This window comes from Lissotriton vulgaris, chromosome 2_2 (assembly GCF_964263255.1).
Source record: "Lissotriton vulgaris chromosome 2_2, aLisVul1.2, whole genome shotgun sequence".
Classification (NCBI taxonomy): Eukaryota; Metazoa; Chordata; class Amphibia; order Caudata; family Salamandridae; genus Lissotriton; species Lissotriton vulgaris.
The window spans coordinates 12,900,148-12,919,860 of NC_141688.1; the positions used below are offsets into that span (position 1 = coordinate 12,900,148).

The 19,713-nt window shown below is 46.1% G+C and overlaps 1 protein-coding gene across 3 annotated transcripts in view; it reads right to left on the reverse strand.

Annotated features, from left to right (window-relative positions):
• The window catches only part of LOC147728937 (dual oxidase 1-like), a 992,769-nt gene that overhangs the window by 816,729 nt on the left and 156,327 nt on the right, over positions 1-19,713 (reverse strand). For all 3 annotated transcript variants that reach the window (XM_086959175.1, XM_086959177.1, XM_086959176.1), the window contains one exon: positions 11,134-11,232. In XM_086959175.1, the coding sequence (XP_086815301.1) occupies positions 11,134-11,232 (99 nt within the window). The remainder of the gene's footprint in view (positions 1-11,133; positions 11,233-19,713) is intronic.

A 19,713-nucleotide genomic window follows, 5' to 3' on the forward strand; every position in this document is an offset into this window, starting at 1 on the left:
CACCTTCCAAGTATAAATATACCAGCATTTGCCTTAAGCCACACACGGTGGTTTGGAGCAGAGCGGCTATCCACTTACCCAAAGCCCAGCTGATGCAAGTGCCGAAGGAAGCCGACCCTCCCATTTGACGCACTGAGAGAGCCGCTGTCTGTTCTCCTGCCGAGAAAATCCAGCTCTAGTGTTTCCAGTCACCCTTGAGGGTTGCTGGGAGATCGAGTCCTGAGAAAGAGATACAAGACCTCCTTCATTCTAAAACCAAGGTACGGAGCTGATTAGATCCTTAGAGAATTCTCGATTCAGATTCTTGGCAAAACTAACTTAACTTAAACTGCAGCTCACTTACTCCTTTCCATGTACTAGGCTTAGGTTAGGTACACCGGGGTATGCGTATTTTAGAAGCACCAGTTGAGTACGTTTAGTCAACTTTTATCATTGTATGTATTGTATATATTTTATCCGTTTTAAGTATCATATGGCTCAGAAACCATATCAATGCTTTTACAGTATTATTTCATAATACTCCATTTACTGTACCCACTTTACTTTATGATAAGTATTGCAAGTGTGGCAATTCATTTCTCTTGCATAAGAAGGAAGACTGCTCAATAAAATAACACCTTTTATTGAAAACGCCCGTCTCTCAATTTCTCTGCACTCTGGTGAAACTAAGCATGCACGATTGACTGAGTGAAATAGCTATCTATTGTTTTCACACGATTGTGGAGGGAGCAAAGTTGTCATGTTTATGCGGTTGTCAGAAACTAATACCTTCTTGTCTAATCAGGGAAGTTAACTCCTCCCTGTTCATTCGAGAAAGTTTCTAGTGACCTCTGAGCAAGCTGGCATACCTAATTAAGTCTAACATATTCAGTAGAGACCTAGTCGACCTCAGTCCTACATCTAAACTACCGTTTATGTTATTCCAATGCGCAGAGCCTATTGGGAATATAGGAACTACACTACACAGGAGACAAGAGGGGTGCAGACATTTTCAAGAGCGGTTCAGAAAGAATCAAGAACAGTGCAGAAAGAAGCAACAGAGGTGCAGAAAGAGGCAAGAGAAGTACAGAAGGGAGCAACAGAGGTGCAGAAAGAGAGAGAACGGGTACAGACAAAGGTAAATGACGTGCAGAAGGAGGCAAGAGGATATGATAGAGGCAAGAAAAGTGAAGAATGAAGCAAAAGATTGCAGAAAGGGGCAAGAAAAGTACAGGAGGAAGCAATAGAGGTGCAGAAAGAGGGAAAGGGGTGCGGACAGAGGCGATAGGTGCAGAAGGAGGCAAGAGGAGTGCAGAAATTCACAAAAGGTGTGCAGAAAGAAGCAAGAACAGTGCAGAAAGAAACAACAGAGGTGCCGAAGGAGGCAATAGGGGTACAGAAAGAGGCAAGAAAAGTACAGAAAGAAGTAATTGAGTTGCAGAAAGAGGAAAGAGGTGTACAGTAAGAGGCAAGAGGCGTGCAGAAAGAGGCAAGAGAAGTGCACAAAGAGGGAAGAAGGGTGGAAAAAGAAGCAAAAGGGGCTGCAGACAAAAAAGGAAGAGAGGTGCAGAAAAAAGGAAGAGAAGTGCAGAAACAAGCAACAGAGGTGCAGAAATAGGTAGGAGGGGTGCAGAAAGAGGCAATAGAAGTGCAGAAAGAAGCAACAGAGGTGTAGGAAGAGGCAAAAGAAGTACAAAGAAAGCAACAGAGGTGCAGATAGAGGCACACGAGTTGCAGAAACAAGCACATGAGGTGCAGAAAGAGGGAACTGGGGTACAGAGAGAGATGAGAGGTTTAGAAAGGGGGAAGAGGGGTGCAGAAAGAGGCAAGAGGGGTGCAGAAAGAAGCAAGAGAGGTACAGAGAAGCAGGAGGAGTACAGAAAGAAGCAACAGGGGTACAGAAAGAGGCGAGAGGGGTACAGAGAGAGGTAGGAAAAGTGCAGAAAGAAGCAACAGGGGTAGAGAAAGAGGGGAGAGAAGTACAGAAGGAAGGGAAAGAGGTCCAAATAGAGGCAGAAAAGTGCAGAAAGAGGCAAGAGAGTTGCAGAAACAGGCAAAAGAGGTGCAGAAACAGGGAAGAAGGGTGCAAAAAGGGCAGGAGGGGTGCAGAAAGAAGCATGGGAGGTGCAGAAAGAAGCAAGAGGAATGCAGAAACAAGTAATAGAGGTGCAAAAAAGGCAAGAGGGGTTCAGAAAAAGGCAAGAGAAGTGCAGAAAGAAACAAAAGAGGTGCAGAAAGAGGTAAGAGAAGTACAGAAGGTAGAAACGGAGGTGCTGAAAGAGGAAATAAAAGTGCAGAAACAGGCATGTGAGTTGCAGAAACAGGCAAAAAAGGTTCAGGGAAAAAGGATGCAGAAAGAGGCAAGAGAAATACAGAAAGAAGCAAAAGAGGTGCAGAAAGAGGCAATTAAATGCAAAAAGACTAGAGAGTTGCAGAAACAGGTAAAGGAGTACAGAAAGAGGCAAGAGAGGTCAATCAATCAATCAATCAATCAACCAATCAAGAGTATTTGTAAAGCGCGCTACTCACCCGCTAGGGTCTCAAGGTGCTGGGGGGCCTGCTACTGCTCGAAAAGCCAGGTCTTGAGGTGCTTCCAGAAGGAGATATGGTCCTGGGTGAGTCGTAGGTGGGTGGGGAGAGTGTTCCAGGTCTTGGCCGCCAGGTAGCTGAAGGATCTTCCTCCCGTGGTGGTTCTGCGGATCCGTGGGACGGTGGCGAGGGCAAGGCTGGCAGAGCAGAGCTGGCGGGTTGGCGTATAGAACGCGAGGCGGTTGTTGAGGTATTCGGGGCCCAAGTCGTGGAGAGCCTTGTGTGCGTGGGTGAGGAGTCTGAACGTGATCCTTTTGCTGACGGGGAGCCAGTGCAGGTCCCTCTGGTGGGCAGAAATGTGGCTGTGTTGGGGGATGTCTAAGACAAGTCGTGCTGAGGCAATCTGGATGCGCTGGAGTCTTTTCTGTAGTTTGGCGGCGGTCCTAGCGTAGTGGGCGTTCCCGTAGTCCAGACGGCTGGTGACGAGGGCCTGGGTGACTGTTTTCTTGGTTCCAGTAGGGATCCAGAGGAAGATCTTAGAGCGTGCGGAGTGTGTTGAGGCAGGAGGAGGTAACAGCGTTAACTTGCCTGGCCATCGTGAGGGAGAAGTCAAGGATGAAGCCCAGGTTGCGTGCGTGGTCCGTGGGCTTGGGTGGGGGGCCCAGAGCAAGGGGCCACCAGGAGTCGTCCCTGGTGGAGATGGATGGGCCGAGGATGAGGACTTCCGTCTTGTCTGAGTTCAGTTTCAGCAGCTGAGCTTCATCGAGTCTGCGATGTCTTTCATTCCGTCCTGGAAGCTGGCTCTGCCGGAGATGGGGTTGTTGGTGAGGGAGAGGATCAGTTGGGTATCGTCAGCGTAGAAGATGGTGTTGAGGTTGTGCTTGCGTGCAATGGCTGCAAGGGGGCTCATGTAGATGTTGAAGAAGGTGGGGCTGAGCGAGGAGCATTGAGGTACGCCGCAGATGATCTTGGTGGCTTCTGGGAGGAAGGGCGGGAGCCAGCTCTTTGGGTTCTGTCGGAGAGGGAGGAAGTGATCCATTCCAGGGCCTTTCCTTGGATCCCGGTGTGGTGGAGGGGGGTTGTCAGGGTGCGGTGGCAGCCCGTGTCGAACGCAGCTGAAAGGTCAAGCAGGATGAGGGCGGCGGTTTCTCTGTTGTCCAGCAGGGTCCGGATGTCGTCGGTGGCCGCGATGAGGGCGGTCTCGGTGCTGTGGTTCGCTCGGAATCCGGACTGCGATGGGTCGAGGGAGCCGTTCGTCTCCAGGAAGGCTGTCAGCTGTTTGTTGACGGTTTTCTCTATGACTTTTGCAGGGAAAGGGAGGAGCGAGATGGGGCGGTAGTTCTTGAGGTCTGAGGGGTCTGCGGTGGGTTTCTTCAGGAGGGCGCTGATCTCTGTGTGCTTCCAGCTCTCCGGGAAGGTGGCGGATGTGAAGGAGTTGTTGATGATGTCCCGAAGTATGGGTGCGATGATAGAGTCGGCTTTGTTGAAGATGTGGTGTGGGCAGGGATCGGCTGCGGAGCCCGAGTGGATGGTGTTCATCATGTGGGTGGTATCTTCCGTGCTGACCTGAGTCCAGGCACACATGGTGGTGGTGGGGGTGTAGGTTCGGTGGTGGGGTACGTGTTCTGAGCGCCAAAGCTGTCGTGTATGTCGACGATCTTACGGTGAAAAAAGGTGGCCAGAGAGTTGCAGAGGTCTTGAGAAGGCGTTATGTCATTGTCGCTGGCGTTGGGGTTGGAGAGCTCTTTCACGACGTTGAAGAGTTCCTTGCTGTTGTGGGTGTTGTTGTCCAGTCGTTGTCTGAAGGATGACCTTTTGGTGGTGCGGATCAGCTGGTGGTGTTTGTGGGTGGCGTTCTTGAGGGCTGTCATGTTATCCGTTGACTGGTTGTGGTGCCAGGCTTTCTCGAGGTCACAGCAGGATTTCTTGGAGTCTTTGAGATCGTTGGTGAACCACGCGGCCTTCTTGCTGTTGAGGTTGCTGGGAGGGTTTTTCAGTGGAGCAAGGGTGTCGGCGCAGTCGGTGATCCACTGTGTGAGGTTGCGGGCTCCGTCGTTGGGGTCCGTGGTGTTGGTGGGAGGGTTTAGGCGCAGGGAGGTGGTGAGTTGGTCGGTGGTGATCTTGCTCCAGTTGCTTGAATCCGAGGTTGGCGAGGTTGTCTAGTAGGGCGGTGGTGTTGTTGTCCTGGTCGTTATCCAGGTGGAAATTGAGGTCTCCTAGGAGGATGTAGTTGGGGAGGCGAGGGCGAGCGGGCTGATGAAGTCTGCGAAGTGAGCGTGGTCCCGGGGGTCTGTACATGAGGGTTCCTATGAGGGTGGTCTTGGGGTCGGTGTGAATCTGGAAGTGTAGGTGCTCTGCGGTGGTGAGGGTGTTGTCGGTGTTGGTTGTGATGTGGATAGTGTTTCTGTGGGCGATGGCGATGCCTCCTCCGGTCTGGTTGACGCGGTCCCTCTGGATGATCTTGTAGCCGTCCGGGATGGCAATGGTGATGTCGGGGGCTGAGGAGGCGTTCATCCACGTTTCCGTGAAGAAGGTGACATCTGGTGCCGTTTTGTTCAGGAGGTCCCATAGTTCGATGGCTTACCTGTGGATGGAGCGGGTGTTGAGCAGGATGCACTTGAGGTGGTTGTTGTTGGCGGCTGTTTTGGCTGGCGCGGTGCAGGACCGAGTGCAGATGAAGTAGCAGGAGTGGCAGGTGAAGGCTCCGTGGGTGCGTTTCGGGGTAGCTTGGTAGCATGCTGGATGTCTGCCAGTGTTGACTGCGTGGAGGGTGGCGGCGTCATAGCTCAGTTGGATTGGCTGGCTCTGGCAGGGTCCAGGGGTTCTGGTGCTGGGTGCTGTCCTGGTGTGGATGGGCGTAGACGGGCTTGCCTTTGGCGTGCCTTCGGCGCGCAATCGGCGCGCCCGCTGCGCATACGCGCGGTCCCTGCCATTTATGGCGAAGTGGGAGGGAGAAGCAGCTGGGAGGCGGGAGCGGGGCGGCGAATAGGGAGGGGGAGACAGCGGTGGGGAGCAGAGGGGGGGAAAGAGCGGAAAAGCGGAGCGGGGGAGAGCGAGGGCAAGCCTGGGCAAGCCTGGAGATCGGGGCTTGTCTGGAGGGCGTGGGCAAGCCTGGAGAGCAGGGGCCCTAAAGAGAGGCGGCAGCAAGAGGGCCAAGCAGGCAGCGGCAGCAGAATCCGGGCATACGGGGGTCGTGCGGCAGTGGAGTGACCGGGTCAAGGGTGACTCCACTACTGCAGAAAGAGGGAAGAATGGTGCAGAAAGAGGTGCAGAAAGAGGCAAGAGGGGTACAGAAAGAAGCATAAGAGGTACAGAAAGAAGCAAAATAAGTGCAGAAACAAACAACAGAGGTGGAGAAAGAGGCAAGAAATGTACAGAAAGAGGCAAAAGAGGTGCAGAAAGAGGCAATTAAATACAAAAAGAGACTAGAGAGTTGCAGAAACAGGTAAAAGAGATGCAAAAACATAGAATGGGAGGCAAAAAGAAGCAAGAGAGGTGCAGAAAGTGGAAAGAATGTTTCAGAAAGATACAGGAGTGATGCAGAAAGAAACAGGAGAAGGGCTGAAAGTAACAACAGAGGAGCAGAAAGAAGCAAGAGAAGTATAGAAAGAAGCAAGAGAGTTGCAGAAACAGGTAAAAGATGTGCAAAAAGAAGGAAGAGCAGTGCAGAAAGAACCCACACAGGCGCAGAAGGAGGCAAGAGGGGTGCAGACATTTTCTAGAGAGGTTCAGAAAGAATCAAAGACAGTGCAGAAAGAAGTGGCAGAGGTGCAGAAAGAGGCAAGAGAAGTACAGAAGGAAGCAACAGAGGTGCAGAAAGAGGGAAAAGGGGTGCAGACAGAGGCAAAAGAGGTGCAGAAGGAGGCAAGAGGGTGCAGAAAGAGACAAGAGAAGTGCAGAAAGAAGCAAAAGATGTGCCAAAAGAGGCATTAGGGGTACAGAAAGATGCAAGAGAAGTGCAGAAAGAAGCAACAGAGGTGCACAAAGAGCCAAGAGAAGTACAGAAGGAAGAAACAGCGGTGCAGACAGAGGGAAAGGGGTGCAGACAGAGGCAATATAGGTGCAGAAGGAGGAAAGAGGTGTGCAGAAATTTACATGAGGTGTGCAGAAAGAAACAAGAACAGTGCAGAAAGAAACAACATAGGCGCAGAAGGAGGCAAGAGGGGTTCAGAAAGAGGCAAGAAAAGTACAGAAAGAAGTAATTGATGTACAGAAAGAGGCAAGAGGGGTACAGAAAGAAGCAAGAGAAGTGCACAAAGAGGAAAGAAGGGTACAGAACAAAGCAAAAGGGGCTGCAGAAAAAAGGCAGTGAGGTGCAGAAAAAAGCAAGAGAAGTGCAGAAACAAGCAACAGAGGTACAGAAAGAGGCAAGAGGAGTGCAGAAAAAGGCAAGAGAAATGCGCAAAAAGAAGCAACAGAGGTGCACAAAGAGGCAGGAGAAGTACATAAGGAAGCAACAGAGGTGCAGAAAGAGGGAATGGGGTGCAGACAGAGGCAAGACAGGTGCAGAAGGAGGCAAGAGGGGTGCAGAAATGTGCAAGAGGGGTGCAGAAAGAAGCAAAAACAGTGCAGAAAGAATCAACAGAGGTGCAGCAGGAGGCAAGAGGGGTGCAGAAAGAGACAAGAAAAGTACAGAAAGAAGTAATAGAGGCACAGAAAGAGGCAAGAGGTGTACAGTAAGAGGCAAGAGGGATGCACAAAGAGGCAAGAGAAGTGCACAAAGAGGGAAGAAGGGTACAGAACGAAGCAAAGGGGGCTGCATAAAAAGGAAGAGGGGTGCAAAAACAAGCAACAGAGGTGCAGAAAGAGGAAAGAGGAGTGCAATTGAGGAGATGTTGGAGTTTCTTAGCAGTGTGGTGAGGGGTTCCATATAAATGTTGAAACGTTTTGGGGAGAGAACTACCCCTTGAGGAACTCCTCGGCTAACTGGAAGGGGGTCTGATTCAAAGCTGTTGATTTTTATTCTTTGTGTACGGTTGTGGAAAAAGGAGGAGAACCATTTTAGAAACGTCTACGGAAAGAGAGGCAAGAGGGGTGCACAAAGAAGCATGAGAGGTACAGAAAGAAGCACTAAAAGTGCAGAAATAAGCAACAGAGGTGCAGAAAGAGGCATAAGAGTGGCAGAAACAGGTAAAAGAGGTGCAAAAAGATAGAATGGGATGCAGAAAGAAGCAAGAGAGGTACAGAAAGCGGGAGGAATGATGCAGAAAGAGGCAAAAGGGATACAGAAAGACACAAGAGAGGTGCAAAAACAAGAAATAGAGGTGCAGAAACAAGTAACAGAGGGGGAGAAAGAAGCAAGAGGGGTGTAGAAAGAGGCAAGAGAAGTCCAGAAAGAAATAACAGGTGTGCAGAAAGAGACAAGAAAAGTGCAGAAAGAGGAAAGAGAGTTGCAGAAACAGGTAAAAGAGGTGCAGGAAGATTGAGCAGGGGTGCAGAAAGAGGTAATAGTGGTACAGAAAGAGGGAAGAAAGGTGCAGAAAGAGGCAAGACGGGTGCAGAAACAAGCAACATATGTGCAAAAAGAGGCAAGAGGGATGCAGAAAGAGGCTAGAGAAGTGCAGAAAGAAGCAATGGAGGTGAAGAAAGAGGGAAGAGAACTAAAGAAGGAACTAACAGAGCTGCAGAAAGATACAAGAAAAGGGCAGAAAGAGGCAAACGAGTTGCAGAAACAAGCAAAAGAGGTGCAGAAAGAGGGAACAGGGATGGAGAAAGGAACAAGAGGTACAGAAAGAGGGAAGAAGGGTGTAGAAAGAGGCATACAGTTACAGAAAGAAGCAAGAGTGGTGCAGAATAAAACAAAAGAAGTGCAGAAAGAAGGAACAGAGGTGCAGAAAGAGGCAAGAGGGGTGCAGAAAGAGGAAAGAGAGGTGCCGAAAGAGGCAACAGGTGTGCAGAAAGAAGCAAGAGAGGTACCAAAAGAGGCAAGAGAAGTACAGAAAGAAGCAACGGAGGTGCAGAAGTTAAGTACAGAAAGAGGTAGGAGAGGTGCAGAAACAGGCAGGAGAGGTACACAAAGAGAGAACAGGGGTGTAAAAAGAGGCAAGAGAGGTGCAGAAATTGGGGAGCCTAAAGAGGCAAGAGGAGTGCAGAAGCAAGTGAGGTGCAGAAAGAGTCAAGGGAGGTGCAGAAAGTGGAAGAGATGTGCAGAAAGAGGCAAGAGAAGTGAAGAAAAAGAAAGAAAGGTGCAGAAAGAAGCAACAGAAATGCAGTAAAAGGCAAGAGAGGCACAGAAAGAAGCAAGAGTGGCTGGCACACCATTAATACCATTTTAATACCCAGATTTAGCAATAAGTAGCAGGTGACCCTTTTAGGTGTGCAAAGGGCCTTCCACCATGCTGGAACACTTGTTGCTGCAATTTTGGTAATGTTTGAGCCGTTTGAGCTAGAAACACGGCCTTTGTTACTCAAATCTGCAGATTTTGATGTAGATCGGGCATTATGTGTCAAATGCGGAAAATTTATAATTGTGTGAAAGTCGGTTCAGTGAAACAGTCGCATCATTCCAGTGGCCCTGCTCATATCTCTGACTAGGTCCATTTAACATCAAATCAACTATCAAAATCTTTTCCAATAGAGTCCAGTGTTACATGAATGTTCTTTTTTTATTTCTTCTCTTCCAATCTTGAAACTATAACAAGCAGATGCAACCAATGTGTTTCTCCCCAGACAAGGGCTCCTTAAGGGCAAAAAGAGTCTTGTGCTGGTAGTACTGTAGTTTATAAGCAGCAAGGTCATACCAGAGTTACAAATCCTTCACTACCCACTTCTTGCGTTCAAGGCAATGTTACAGATGGTCAACAGCATTTAGCGAACCATCGTGTGTCTCGGTCCGTACAACTAGATAATTAATTCCCGTAACAGTGATTCCAGCCAGGTAAGTACTTTGTTAGGCAATGCCGTCCAGCCCGCCAAGTCTTTGTCTCTTGAACGAGAAGAAATAAAAAGGAACATTCAAGCAACACTGGACTCTACAGATGATTTTGGAAGATATTTTGATAGTTGATTTGAGGTTAAATTGTTCTAATTTGCAAATGTGTTGTCTCTCATCTCCTATGTTCTGATTGGAGACATAATAGTTTGACAGAGCAGGGTGAAAAGGAATATTTTATAGATATTCTGTGTACAGTGGTAGTGCTACAACCAGGCCCTGTTGGGCAGAGCTGATTAGAAGAGGAAGAGTGAGGCTGAAGGGTTTTGCTGCACCATAACTTTAAGGCTGGTTAAATTAAGACAATGAGAGTGCAGCAGAGGAGCGCACAGCCTACTGTGATTGTAATTGTATTGCATTGCATGCCTCAAACTCACATACAGTATTTTTATGTACTTGCAAAAGCTGGGTTGCCTGAGGTCCACAACTCCAATTTTCATTGTTTGTGCTCATCCGAGGCTCAATGAAAGGAGGAAGTAGAGACTTGAGAGGGAAAGTAGAGGGTGTTTCATTTAAATATGGAGTGTCATATTATCTACACATAGACAAATAGAAGGAAGTAAAACATACTTTATGGACATTAAAATGTTTATTCTCTGCTGAAATATTAGTTTGAAATCTAAGCACTTTCGGAATCTCTGTTTGAATAAATAAACAAAGTGTGAGGGAAAGGTAACATAGAGCACAAAGGAAGTGCCATGCTTTATCCATGATGAGGTAGTGTGATATCATGAATTACTCCCTAGGACCCCTTTTATGAAAGTCGGGCTCACTCGCTATGATCGCTTGGCACAGTACACTCATCATAAACTTTAACACCTCACCACTTTCAAATGTCACCAGCTGCCACTGATATTTGCAGCATTAAGTCATTCCTTTCACACTTCCTTCGATAGGGTGTGCCTAATCACCTGCTCCTGGATAAGCAAGTCCTCTCCAAGACAATGCAAGAAATGATGTAAACTAGCCTCTGTTTCTGTAACACAGTTATTCAGTCTTCATTTTCTGGTCACACCCGCTAGGACCCTGAACCCCCGATTCACATAGGGCTTCTGCAGTCATGGCAGAGGCCCAGCAGTCATGGTGGGGGGCCCACACTTGTGGCAGGACCTCTGCATTGAGAAAGTGCAGTGCTGTGATCACGCCACAACTACGAGGCTTCCGCCATGAGTGCGGAGGCCCTTTGTGAATTGGTCCCTGATACATTTACTTATATCTGTGCTCCACTAGCCCAACAGTGCGATTAGAGAATATGAAGAGTCAAGTTATATATTCATAAAAGGGGAAAGAAAGGCTCCTCACTCAAGTATTTTTGTAGGTAAGTAATAATTAATTCTATACCAAATCATTGACAACAGGATGAACAAAACAGTAGTGCATTCTTTGTAGGTGCTATATGGATTAAGGGCCTCTACAGTCATTGGGGCTCTTAGAATTGGTTATGCCAGAGCAATGGCCCACTGTCACATGCCTGAAGCACATGGTAGAGCTCTCCTTTTCTCCTGTGAAACCTCATAGGACCTAAAGTTTGGGTTGGCAGGTGTTTTATGGTGAACAATATTTAGGTTGGGACAACAACAAAAAAACTTTTATCTAGAGGTTAATATTGCACAAGGTGTAAGATTCCTCAACAGATGCTGTCAGAGGTGAACACATTATGCTGTAGATTTGCGAGACAGTAAAGTGTGACTTACAGGCTGAGCTCCACACCCTTGCCAGCAGGGATCCAAGGAACACCAACGCCCAGTTCTTCATGACTGATACTCGCTTCCTTGGAGTGCATCCGGCAACTTCTAAAAAAAAAGTAAAAAGAATCAACTGCTGACTGTACTGGGTGGAGGACAGGTAGTTGGCAGCACAAGTTGTTGCCTGGCAACTATAACCAGAACTCATGAGAGATGACAGTGTTGGGTGGAACCAGAAGGTGGAAACCTTTTGACCTTAGCTACCAGGCAGACAAAAACAAAACAGTCTGTTGAAAATACGTTTTTTGGCAGGGTCTAAGTAAAGGAGACAGCCAGAGGACAATCCAGTGAGAACACTAAGCCTGAAGCAGTATCACTAGTACAAAGTATTATATGCCCTTAATCCTTCTCTAGAAAAGACATAGGTTTAGCTGCCTTATGGAATATGCAGTTTGCATGGATTTCAATTAGGGATCTGGCTTGCTCTTTGTAATCCCTACCTGTACCCTTGCGACCCCTGGCTTCAACAGGTCACAGTCAGAAAAGGCTCACTGATTTATGTTTTATTTTGTAAACAAAATACATGCATGCGATATTGCCTTTAAATTATTAAAATACTTATTTAATAAAGAATTATGATTTTTTTCTCTGCCTCTCATTTTTCAGACAACAGAGCAGAGAGTAGTGTAGAGTGTCATAGAGTGGCATGATATAGACTGTCATTGAATGGCATAGAGTGGTGTAGAGTGGCATGGAGAGTCATGGAGTGGCCTATTGTGGCATAGAATGTTGTGGAGTGTCTCTGTAGAAGTAGACTGTCGTAGAGTGGAAGGGCATAGAGAGGAGTAGAGTGATGTATAGTGGAGTGACACAGAACAGAGTGGAGTAGCATAGATTGGAGTAAAGTAACATTGAGTGGCATAGAGTGGAATAGTGTCGTAGAGTGGAGTGCCATACAGTGCCTTAGAGTAGATTGGCATAGAGTGCCGTACAGTTGAGTGGCATAGAGTGTCGTAAAGTGGAGTGGAATAAAGTGACATAGAGTGGGGTGTTGTTGAGTGCAGGAATGGATTGGAGTGGATTGGGGTGTAGCAGTGTGTCGTAGAATAGAGTGGAGTAAAATTGTATAGAGCATTGCAGAGTGGAGGAGAGTGTTGTACAATGTAGTAGAGTGGCATACAGTGAAGTTTACATGGTGTTGTAGTGAACTGCCCTTACAGATAATACATCTTCAAGTGAGATGAACATTACATTTGCACAGACATACAATTTTACTGATATAAGTATACAGAGCAGAAAAGCGAATGTGTGGAAATGTCATCACCAAGTGTATTAATTTGTGTTGATCGTATTAATATATTTGTTACCACAACACTTCAGAATTACCAAGAAGTGAGGATCATTTGTGCTTTCCTAATTCATATATGTTCTGAATATCTCTACAGTTCATTTACAGATATTTAAATTATGTTGTTTTAGAAAATAATAACATTGTACAGTCTTTCACCAGCACACCCTCAATAGCCATCATGATTGTCACATAAATACTCTCACTTTGCAGTCAGATAAAGAAAGGTAAACACCAAGTTACCTCAGAAGGCAGAGACTGACATTTGACCTCTTTCTTTGAATGCACAAACATGACAAGATAAGAAAAAGATTAAAAGACCTGATACTAGAAATATTACTCGGGAAGGATACAGTAAAAAAGAGATGCTATGTGAAAGGGATAAACTCAAGCTGGACAACCTAAACCAAATAAATTCAGCAAATAGTAAGCAACCAATTGTGAATTATAAACCACAAAGCCAATGGTAAGCAAGGAGTGGACTTGCTTCCCCAAGGAATCTTTCCGAATGTCCCCAAGATGTCTTTACCAAACCAGACAGATGTGCTGTCTGGTAGGCTTTGACATAACAAAGGAGTTTGTGAATAAAAAAGGTACAAATTGGGTTGTTTGGGCAGACATTCAAAGTACTAATAGTATATTAAAAAAATGTATTAAAGTCAGAGCCAAGGTGGAAATCCTAGCTGACAAATGATAAACGTGTTTGTTCAGTTTGGGCATTAGGTGATTTCTAAACATATATATTATATTTCTAGAAGTACACTTGTGTTTCAGTGTATGCAGTTTGACTCCCTTTCTTGCCTTTTTATGAAAACCTTTTCAGTTATCTATGAATATTATATTAAGGTGAATACAGTATAGAAGAACCAGTCTACTGCCTACAGTGCAAAGCAACTAGGGTGCAATGTTTCTTCTGAAAGAACTAGTTACTTCACATTTGGGTTGAACATATCTACCTTAATCCAGTTATGTATTTCAATTAAAAAAATCTCAAAACACAATGTAACTTTTCTATTCATGAAATGCCAGAAATGTTCATTACAGACCCAGAAACTCTATTCTGAAAAAAGTCCTATAACTTTATAGGTGGTGCGATAGCTCCGCAGGAAAATTGCTTGTTGCAGACACCTTGTGAAAGTCATGCAGTCGCAGCTGGAAACTGCTGACTCGTCAAGAACAACTATTATTAATAAAACTATGCAATGATGTTGTGTGTGGTATGAACATGCCAAACACAGTAAGTGCATGTTAAACCAAGCTATCACAATTATAATAATATTTTCCCTGCGTGGTCATGCTACACAACAAAGTTAAAACTAAGCCTGATGCCATTAGAATAGACATCCCTGTGTCTTGAGCATACAGTCGGTTGTTAGGGGCCGAACCCAAAGGGTATGGCATGCTTTATGAGCAGGGTTAGCCTACAGCTTGTGTACAGACAAGTTCGGAGGAGGAAGAAAGCCTGCACAGATACTCCTATGCAGATCTAATAGAGTATGTGAAACTATGTAGTGCAATGTGATGATTATGTCTGAGCAGATGGCAGTGCTGTACTGATTCTCTATGATTGACTTGCCCTGGTCTACCATGTTTGCACATCTGCCATACAATGGCAGTACCCTATTTAATGTATGGTTGGTAACTCGAATAGTGTTTGCTCTAGTATTTTTCAGTATATTTCATTATTCATGTTTCTATTGTAGGTGTTTTTTAAATTAACTGATGTGACTTACTATAATATCATATGCATCAATGGTCAATTGACCTGTCTTCATGTGATGTCATCAGGATCAAAGGTCATATGAGATCACTTCCTCTGGAGTCATGAAGGGAGGGGTTAAAGAGTGTAATATCACTTCCACTACACTTGTCATTTTGTTGAGTTGACGTCCATGGCAATTTGTACCATTGACTCGAGCTCTGCTGGAAGATTCTCCACAAAAGAAGGCAACAATCTACCCTGTCCATTTTAAAACAGAGGCCTAAAGTAGGGCAACTAATGTTCATGTTGAACTCAGAGTCTTCGTTCTGAAGCAAAAGATTTACCCTTCTGGACATCAGCTTTGTGCTGTAGTGTAAAGGTCATTAGGACAGTTTCATGACCTCAGCTTCTTTTATTTTAATCCAACCTAGTGGCCTGTGCCCTCTATGGTCCTGGCAAGTTTATGCTATTTGTATGGCTTTGGCAGACATGAATGTTTTTAACCATTTTTAAAATAGGTTTGTGCCTTACTTTATGGATGGATCTCATATGGGCTTGTGTGTATTGTACTATAGAAATCTAACCACTCAATTACTACTAGGCTCAGTCCATTCCTGCAAGAGCTTGCTCCTTGATGTCTGGTGCTCCTCCTAGTGGCCAGCCCTTCACAGTTCTGGTTCATTGCTTCTATCTAATCCTGAAAATGTGACGGTTTTCACTCCCTCACACCTTCCACTCACTCATTCACTTATGAAAGCCTATGACAAGTATAGTTTTCTAGTAGTTCTGGGTCTCATTTACAGAGCCCATTATTTAAATTGTGGGAATTTACTTCCATAGGCTTACATGTACGTTTGGAGTAACCATGGGCAGAGAACTCCGCTCTTCCCACGGAGTGTGCAGAGTATAGCCTACTCCACGTTCCACAGACATCACGGAGTATGCAAAACTCTGCACATTTCGTGGCGGAGCGGAGTTGGCCTGCCGCACGCCGCCAACCCCATATTAAAAACGAATTAAAGTACAATAAAGAGTAAAGTAAAAAGTCTTACCTTCACTGCTGCATCCCCGGTCTGCCATAATCCTATTCCTTGCATACCAGGGTAATCTGTGCATGCGCGTGCGCCTGTGCATTCCTTTCCAGATCACAAGTGCATACGCAGCTCACCCTGAGACGCAAGGAAGAGGAGGACGGCAGCCCTTGGACGCCACATTGAAAGTAAGACTGTTTTTACTTTACTCCTTATTATATTTTATTTAATTTTTAATATGGGAGGTGGAGGCGGGTGGCAGAGAGGAGCGGGGTTCCACAGAGTTTGTCCCCAACTCCGTGGACCTCCGTGTAGTGCTGAAAAACAATAGTTGAGGAGGGTCAAGGGGACTATATTTATAGACCATCCAAACTCAATACCCCTAATCAAACTGCAACGAACACAAAGAGTTGGAGGGTCTGTTGACCAAAATAGCTGAGTCTATAAGGTCCTGTGTAGGAGACCACCCTTTTGAATTGCACTAAACCAGACCAAATGGTCACATGACACAAGTATATGTTAGATATCCTATCAGCCCACCCCTTTGGCGGAGCCTCATCATGGAGGACGTCTAACCAGGGTGGTGAGTCTAAGCCCAGATGAATTGGCCAGACAACACACACTACTGGTTCATATTGTCAAAGTGTCCATGCCACGGAGTGGTGCTGAAAAAGTGCAGTGCAAACCAGGGAGTGAAACAAGTGATGTTAAAATGACGGTCGAGGCAAAAGAAATTTTTTTTTATTGATATTCACCAGGACGCCAGGTTAAAAAGAAGTGTAGAACAGTGTGAAAAAATCACTGTGATGCTTTGCTATGTTATGGATTAGGCCAACATGTTTCTGCCAAAGGTGAAACTACACCGGCATTCTTCAGGGCTAAATACAAAAGATGTTGCTACTGCAAAGGTACACTCAAATATTTTGTGTAAAGTGAAAAAATGAAAAGGACAGATCAAATTATTTGTTAACGAACTGTCCGAACTACTGGAGTGGTCATGTAGACCATCCTACCGTGTCCTCCTGAACCAGTAGTTGATAAAGGACGTGATCCCAGCAGTATGTGGGAGTCGAGCCTCACCTCACCCGGCAACGGCTCGGAGATTGAGGCCCCACTCTCTCTGTCGGTACCTCTCGGCTATCACCAAAGCCGAAGGGGAGGCCTCCCCTTCGGCTTTGGTGATAGCCGAGAGGTGCCGACGGAGAGAGCGGGGCCTCAATCTCCGAGCCGTTGCCGGGTGAGTGCTGAAAAACAATAGTTGAGGAGGGTCAAGGGGACTATATTTATAGACCATCCAAACTCAATACCCCTAATCAAACTGCAACGAACACAAAGAGTTGGAGGGTCTGTTGACCAAAATAGCTGAGTCTATAAGGTCCTGTGTAGGAGACCACCCTTTTGAATTGCACTAAACCAGACCAAATGGTCACATGACACAAGTATATGTTAGATATCCTATCAGCCCACCCCTTTGGCGGAGCCTCGTCATGTAGGACGTCTAACCAGGGTGGTGAGTCTAAGCCCAGATGAATTGGCCAGACAACACACACTACTGGTTCATATTGTCAAAGTGTCCATGCCACGGAGTGGTGCTGAAAAAGTGCAGTGCAAACCAGGGAGTGAAACAAGTGATGTTAAAATGAGGCCTCCCCTTTGGCTTTGGTGACAGCCGAGAGGTACCGACGGAGTGAGCTGGGCCTCAATCTCCGAGCCGTTGCCGGGTGAGGTGAGGCTCGACTCCCACATACTGCTGGGATCACGTCCTTTATCAACTACTGGTGCAGGAGGACACGGTAGGATGGTCTACATGACCACTCCAGTAGTTCGGACAGTTCGTTAACAAATAATTTGATCTGTCCTTTTCATTTTTTCACTTTACACAAAATATTTGAGTGTACCTTTGCAGTAGCAACATCTTTTGTATTTGGCCCTGAAGAATGCCGGTGTAGTTTCACCTTTGGCAGAAACATGTTGGCCTAATCCATAACATAGCAAAGCATCACAGTTATTTTTTCACACTGTTCTACACTTCTTTTTAACCTGGCGTCCTGGTGAATATCAATAAAAAAAAATTATTTTGCCTCGACCGTCATTTTAACATCACTTGTTTCACTCCCTGGTTTGCACTGCACTTTTTCAGCACCACTCCGTGGCATGGACACTTTGACAATATGAACCAGTAGTGTGTGTTGTCTGGCCAATTCATCTGGGCTTAGACTCACCACCCTGGTTAGACGTCCTACATGACGAGGCTCCGCCAAAGGGGTGGGCTGATAGGATATCTAACATATACTTGTGTCATGTGACCATTTGGTCTGGTTTAGTGCAATTCAAAAGGGTGGTCTCCTACATAGGACCTTATAGACTCAGCTATTTTGGTCAACAGACCCTCCAACTCTTTGTGTTCCTCCGTGTAGTGCAGCTGCACCAGTTCTGCTGAGGGTTAGTTTGGAGTAGACTTCCAACTTTTATGACAGTTGCAAAGATTTCCAGCAGTACCTTTCGAAATCTACATGAATCACACGCTTCGAGGAGAGAACCCATGTATACTAATGAAATAAAAATGTACATTTCCATACATTAGTTTTTTTCTTGACCACAGATAAAAAGAATCAGAAAAACCGTCATTTATGTCTGTGGTCAAACTGCTGCATTACGATGCTGTTGGTCCGACTGCATTGCTTTAGCGACCGACCAACAGCTTCCAACAGGCTCAAGGAGCCCATCGGGCTGTCGGTTGGATCGCATTCCCCTTAATGGAGGTGGTACTTTCTCAGGCAACGCCTTGGGAATTACTATCCGCCTTTCTGCCAGCCATTTCATGTTGGTTCTTCCGATGTGAAAAGGCTGGTGGAAAGGCTTTTTTGGGGCCCTAGCAGGGCTCCTGTCCCCCATGGCCCTCCGCTATGGACCATGGGGGACACCTGTGGTCCACCCCCAAATATGCCTTCCTCGGGTGGCAAACACCGGATGGTGCCTGCCACAGGGTGCAGCGATGTTTAAAAACATGTCTTTTGACATTGGGGTTGTGCTGGGCCTTTTTCCGGGCCACATCACAAGCCTCAGTGCAAAGAGGCATGTTTCTGACTACCTGTCAGCAGGTCCCTTTACTGCAATGATGCCGGTTGGACACTTGTCCAATGGGCATTGTAAAAGGGCCCTAAGTGATTTGCCCAGAATCACAGGATGTTGAGCCGCCACAGAGACTCGAGACTGGTTCCCTAGCTCCAAAGTTGGCAGCTGGGGCTGGTAGGCCACATCCTCACAAACTAAACACTACCTATACATATGTGAATTAGAATCCTGTGCTTGACACAGAGTGCCTCCTGACCAGTATTTAGGTCAATTTTGTGTTCCTGTTAGTGCATCCAAATAGATCGCACAACAACAAACACAAATACTTGAAACAAGCTGCCTTATTGACTTCGTTAACATTTTGTAGCCCGTATTTGAATTCACAAATGCAAAAAATAAAGTGTGTTTACTTGTAAAGATAAGGATATGTTTTCACGTCCATTTCAATATCTGCTATCTCATTTCAAATATCTATTGTGAACTGTATAATGCATGCCGTTGGCTTGGGTCACCCCTTACTCATAATTGAATTGCTTTCTGATCTAAGTTACTTACCAGCTCATGTTTCGATGACTTTGTCTATTCTTGCATTTGTCCTGCCAAAGGTCCATTTTGCTTACTGTGCTGTGATTGGATGTCATGTATCATTCCACTGCTGACGTCGGACTTACATTGAAAGGCACAAGGGGGACTAATTTCTCTTCCTTTCTCCCTCCTCCTCCAACTTAATCTTGCTCTCCTAGGCAGAAATGATGCACCCCAGCGTGCATCTGCCTCCCTCCAGACACACGGCACACTTGGCGCATTTTAGGAAAAATCCTAGGCATTGGCTAAGTAATTGCTTGCTCTGGTGACTACTATTGGCTTTGCTTGTTTGTAATTGCAGCAACGCTGAGAAAGGGAACGACCTTCAGCACTTAGAGTGCTGCTGCTCTCTGTCCGTGGTAGATAATTGTGGGATTCCAAGAAGATCAGGGAGATGGGAAAAGTCCAGGCAATGCTTCTGCACCTATCGTGGCGTTCAGAAGCTCTTAGCGAGCAGCAATTACCATGACTCAGAAGGAATTCAAAACACGTCGAACACGGTCACTGTATGCACTGTGGGCGGGAGAAGCAGAGGCAAGCCTCCAACTGTACCGGGACGGCGCGCGGCTGATTTTGATCCATTTGGATCATCCCTCCGACTGCACATTCCAACTAGAACAGTCTCACTGTAGCCATTTTTCAATTTCGTCCTCAACATCAAGCTGTTTTTGTTCAATATTCTACAAGAATCCCCTTGACCTACTTGTACCACTAAAAGACGAGTATTTACCTTGCGTATGCAGTCAGCACAAGTAAAGCAAACCAATTTCAGGGGAGCAATAAAAGACGCAGCTGCGGGAGTTCAGGGGCCGGATTTCCCATCTCTCACATGTAGTTTTCAATGAAAA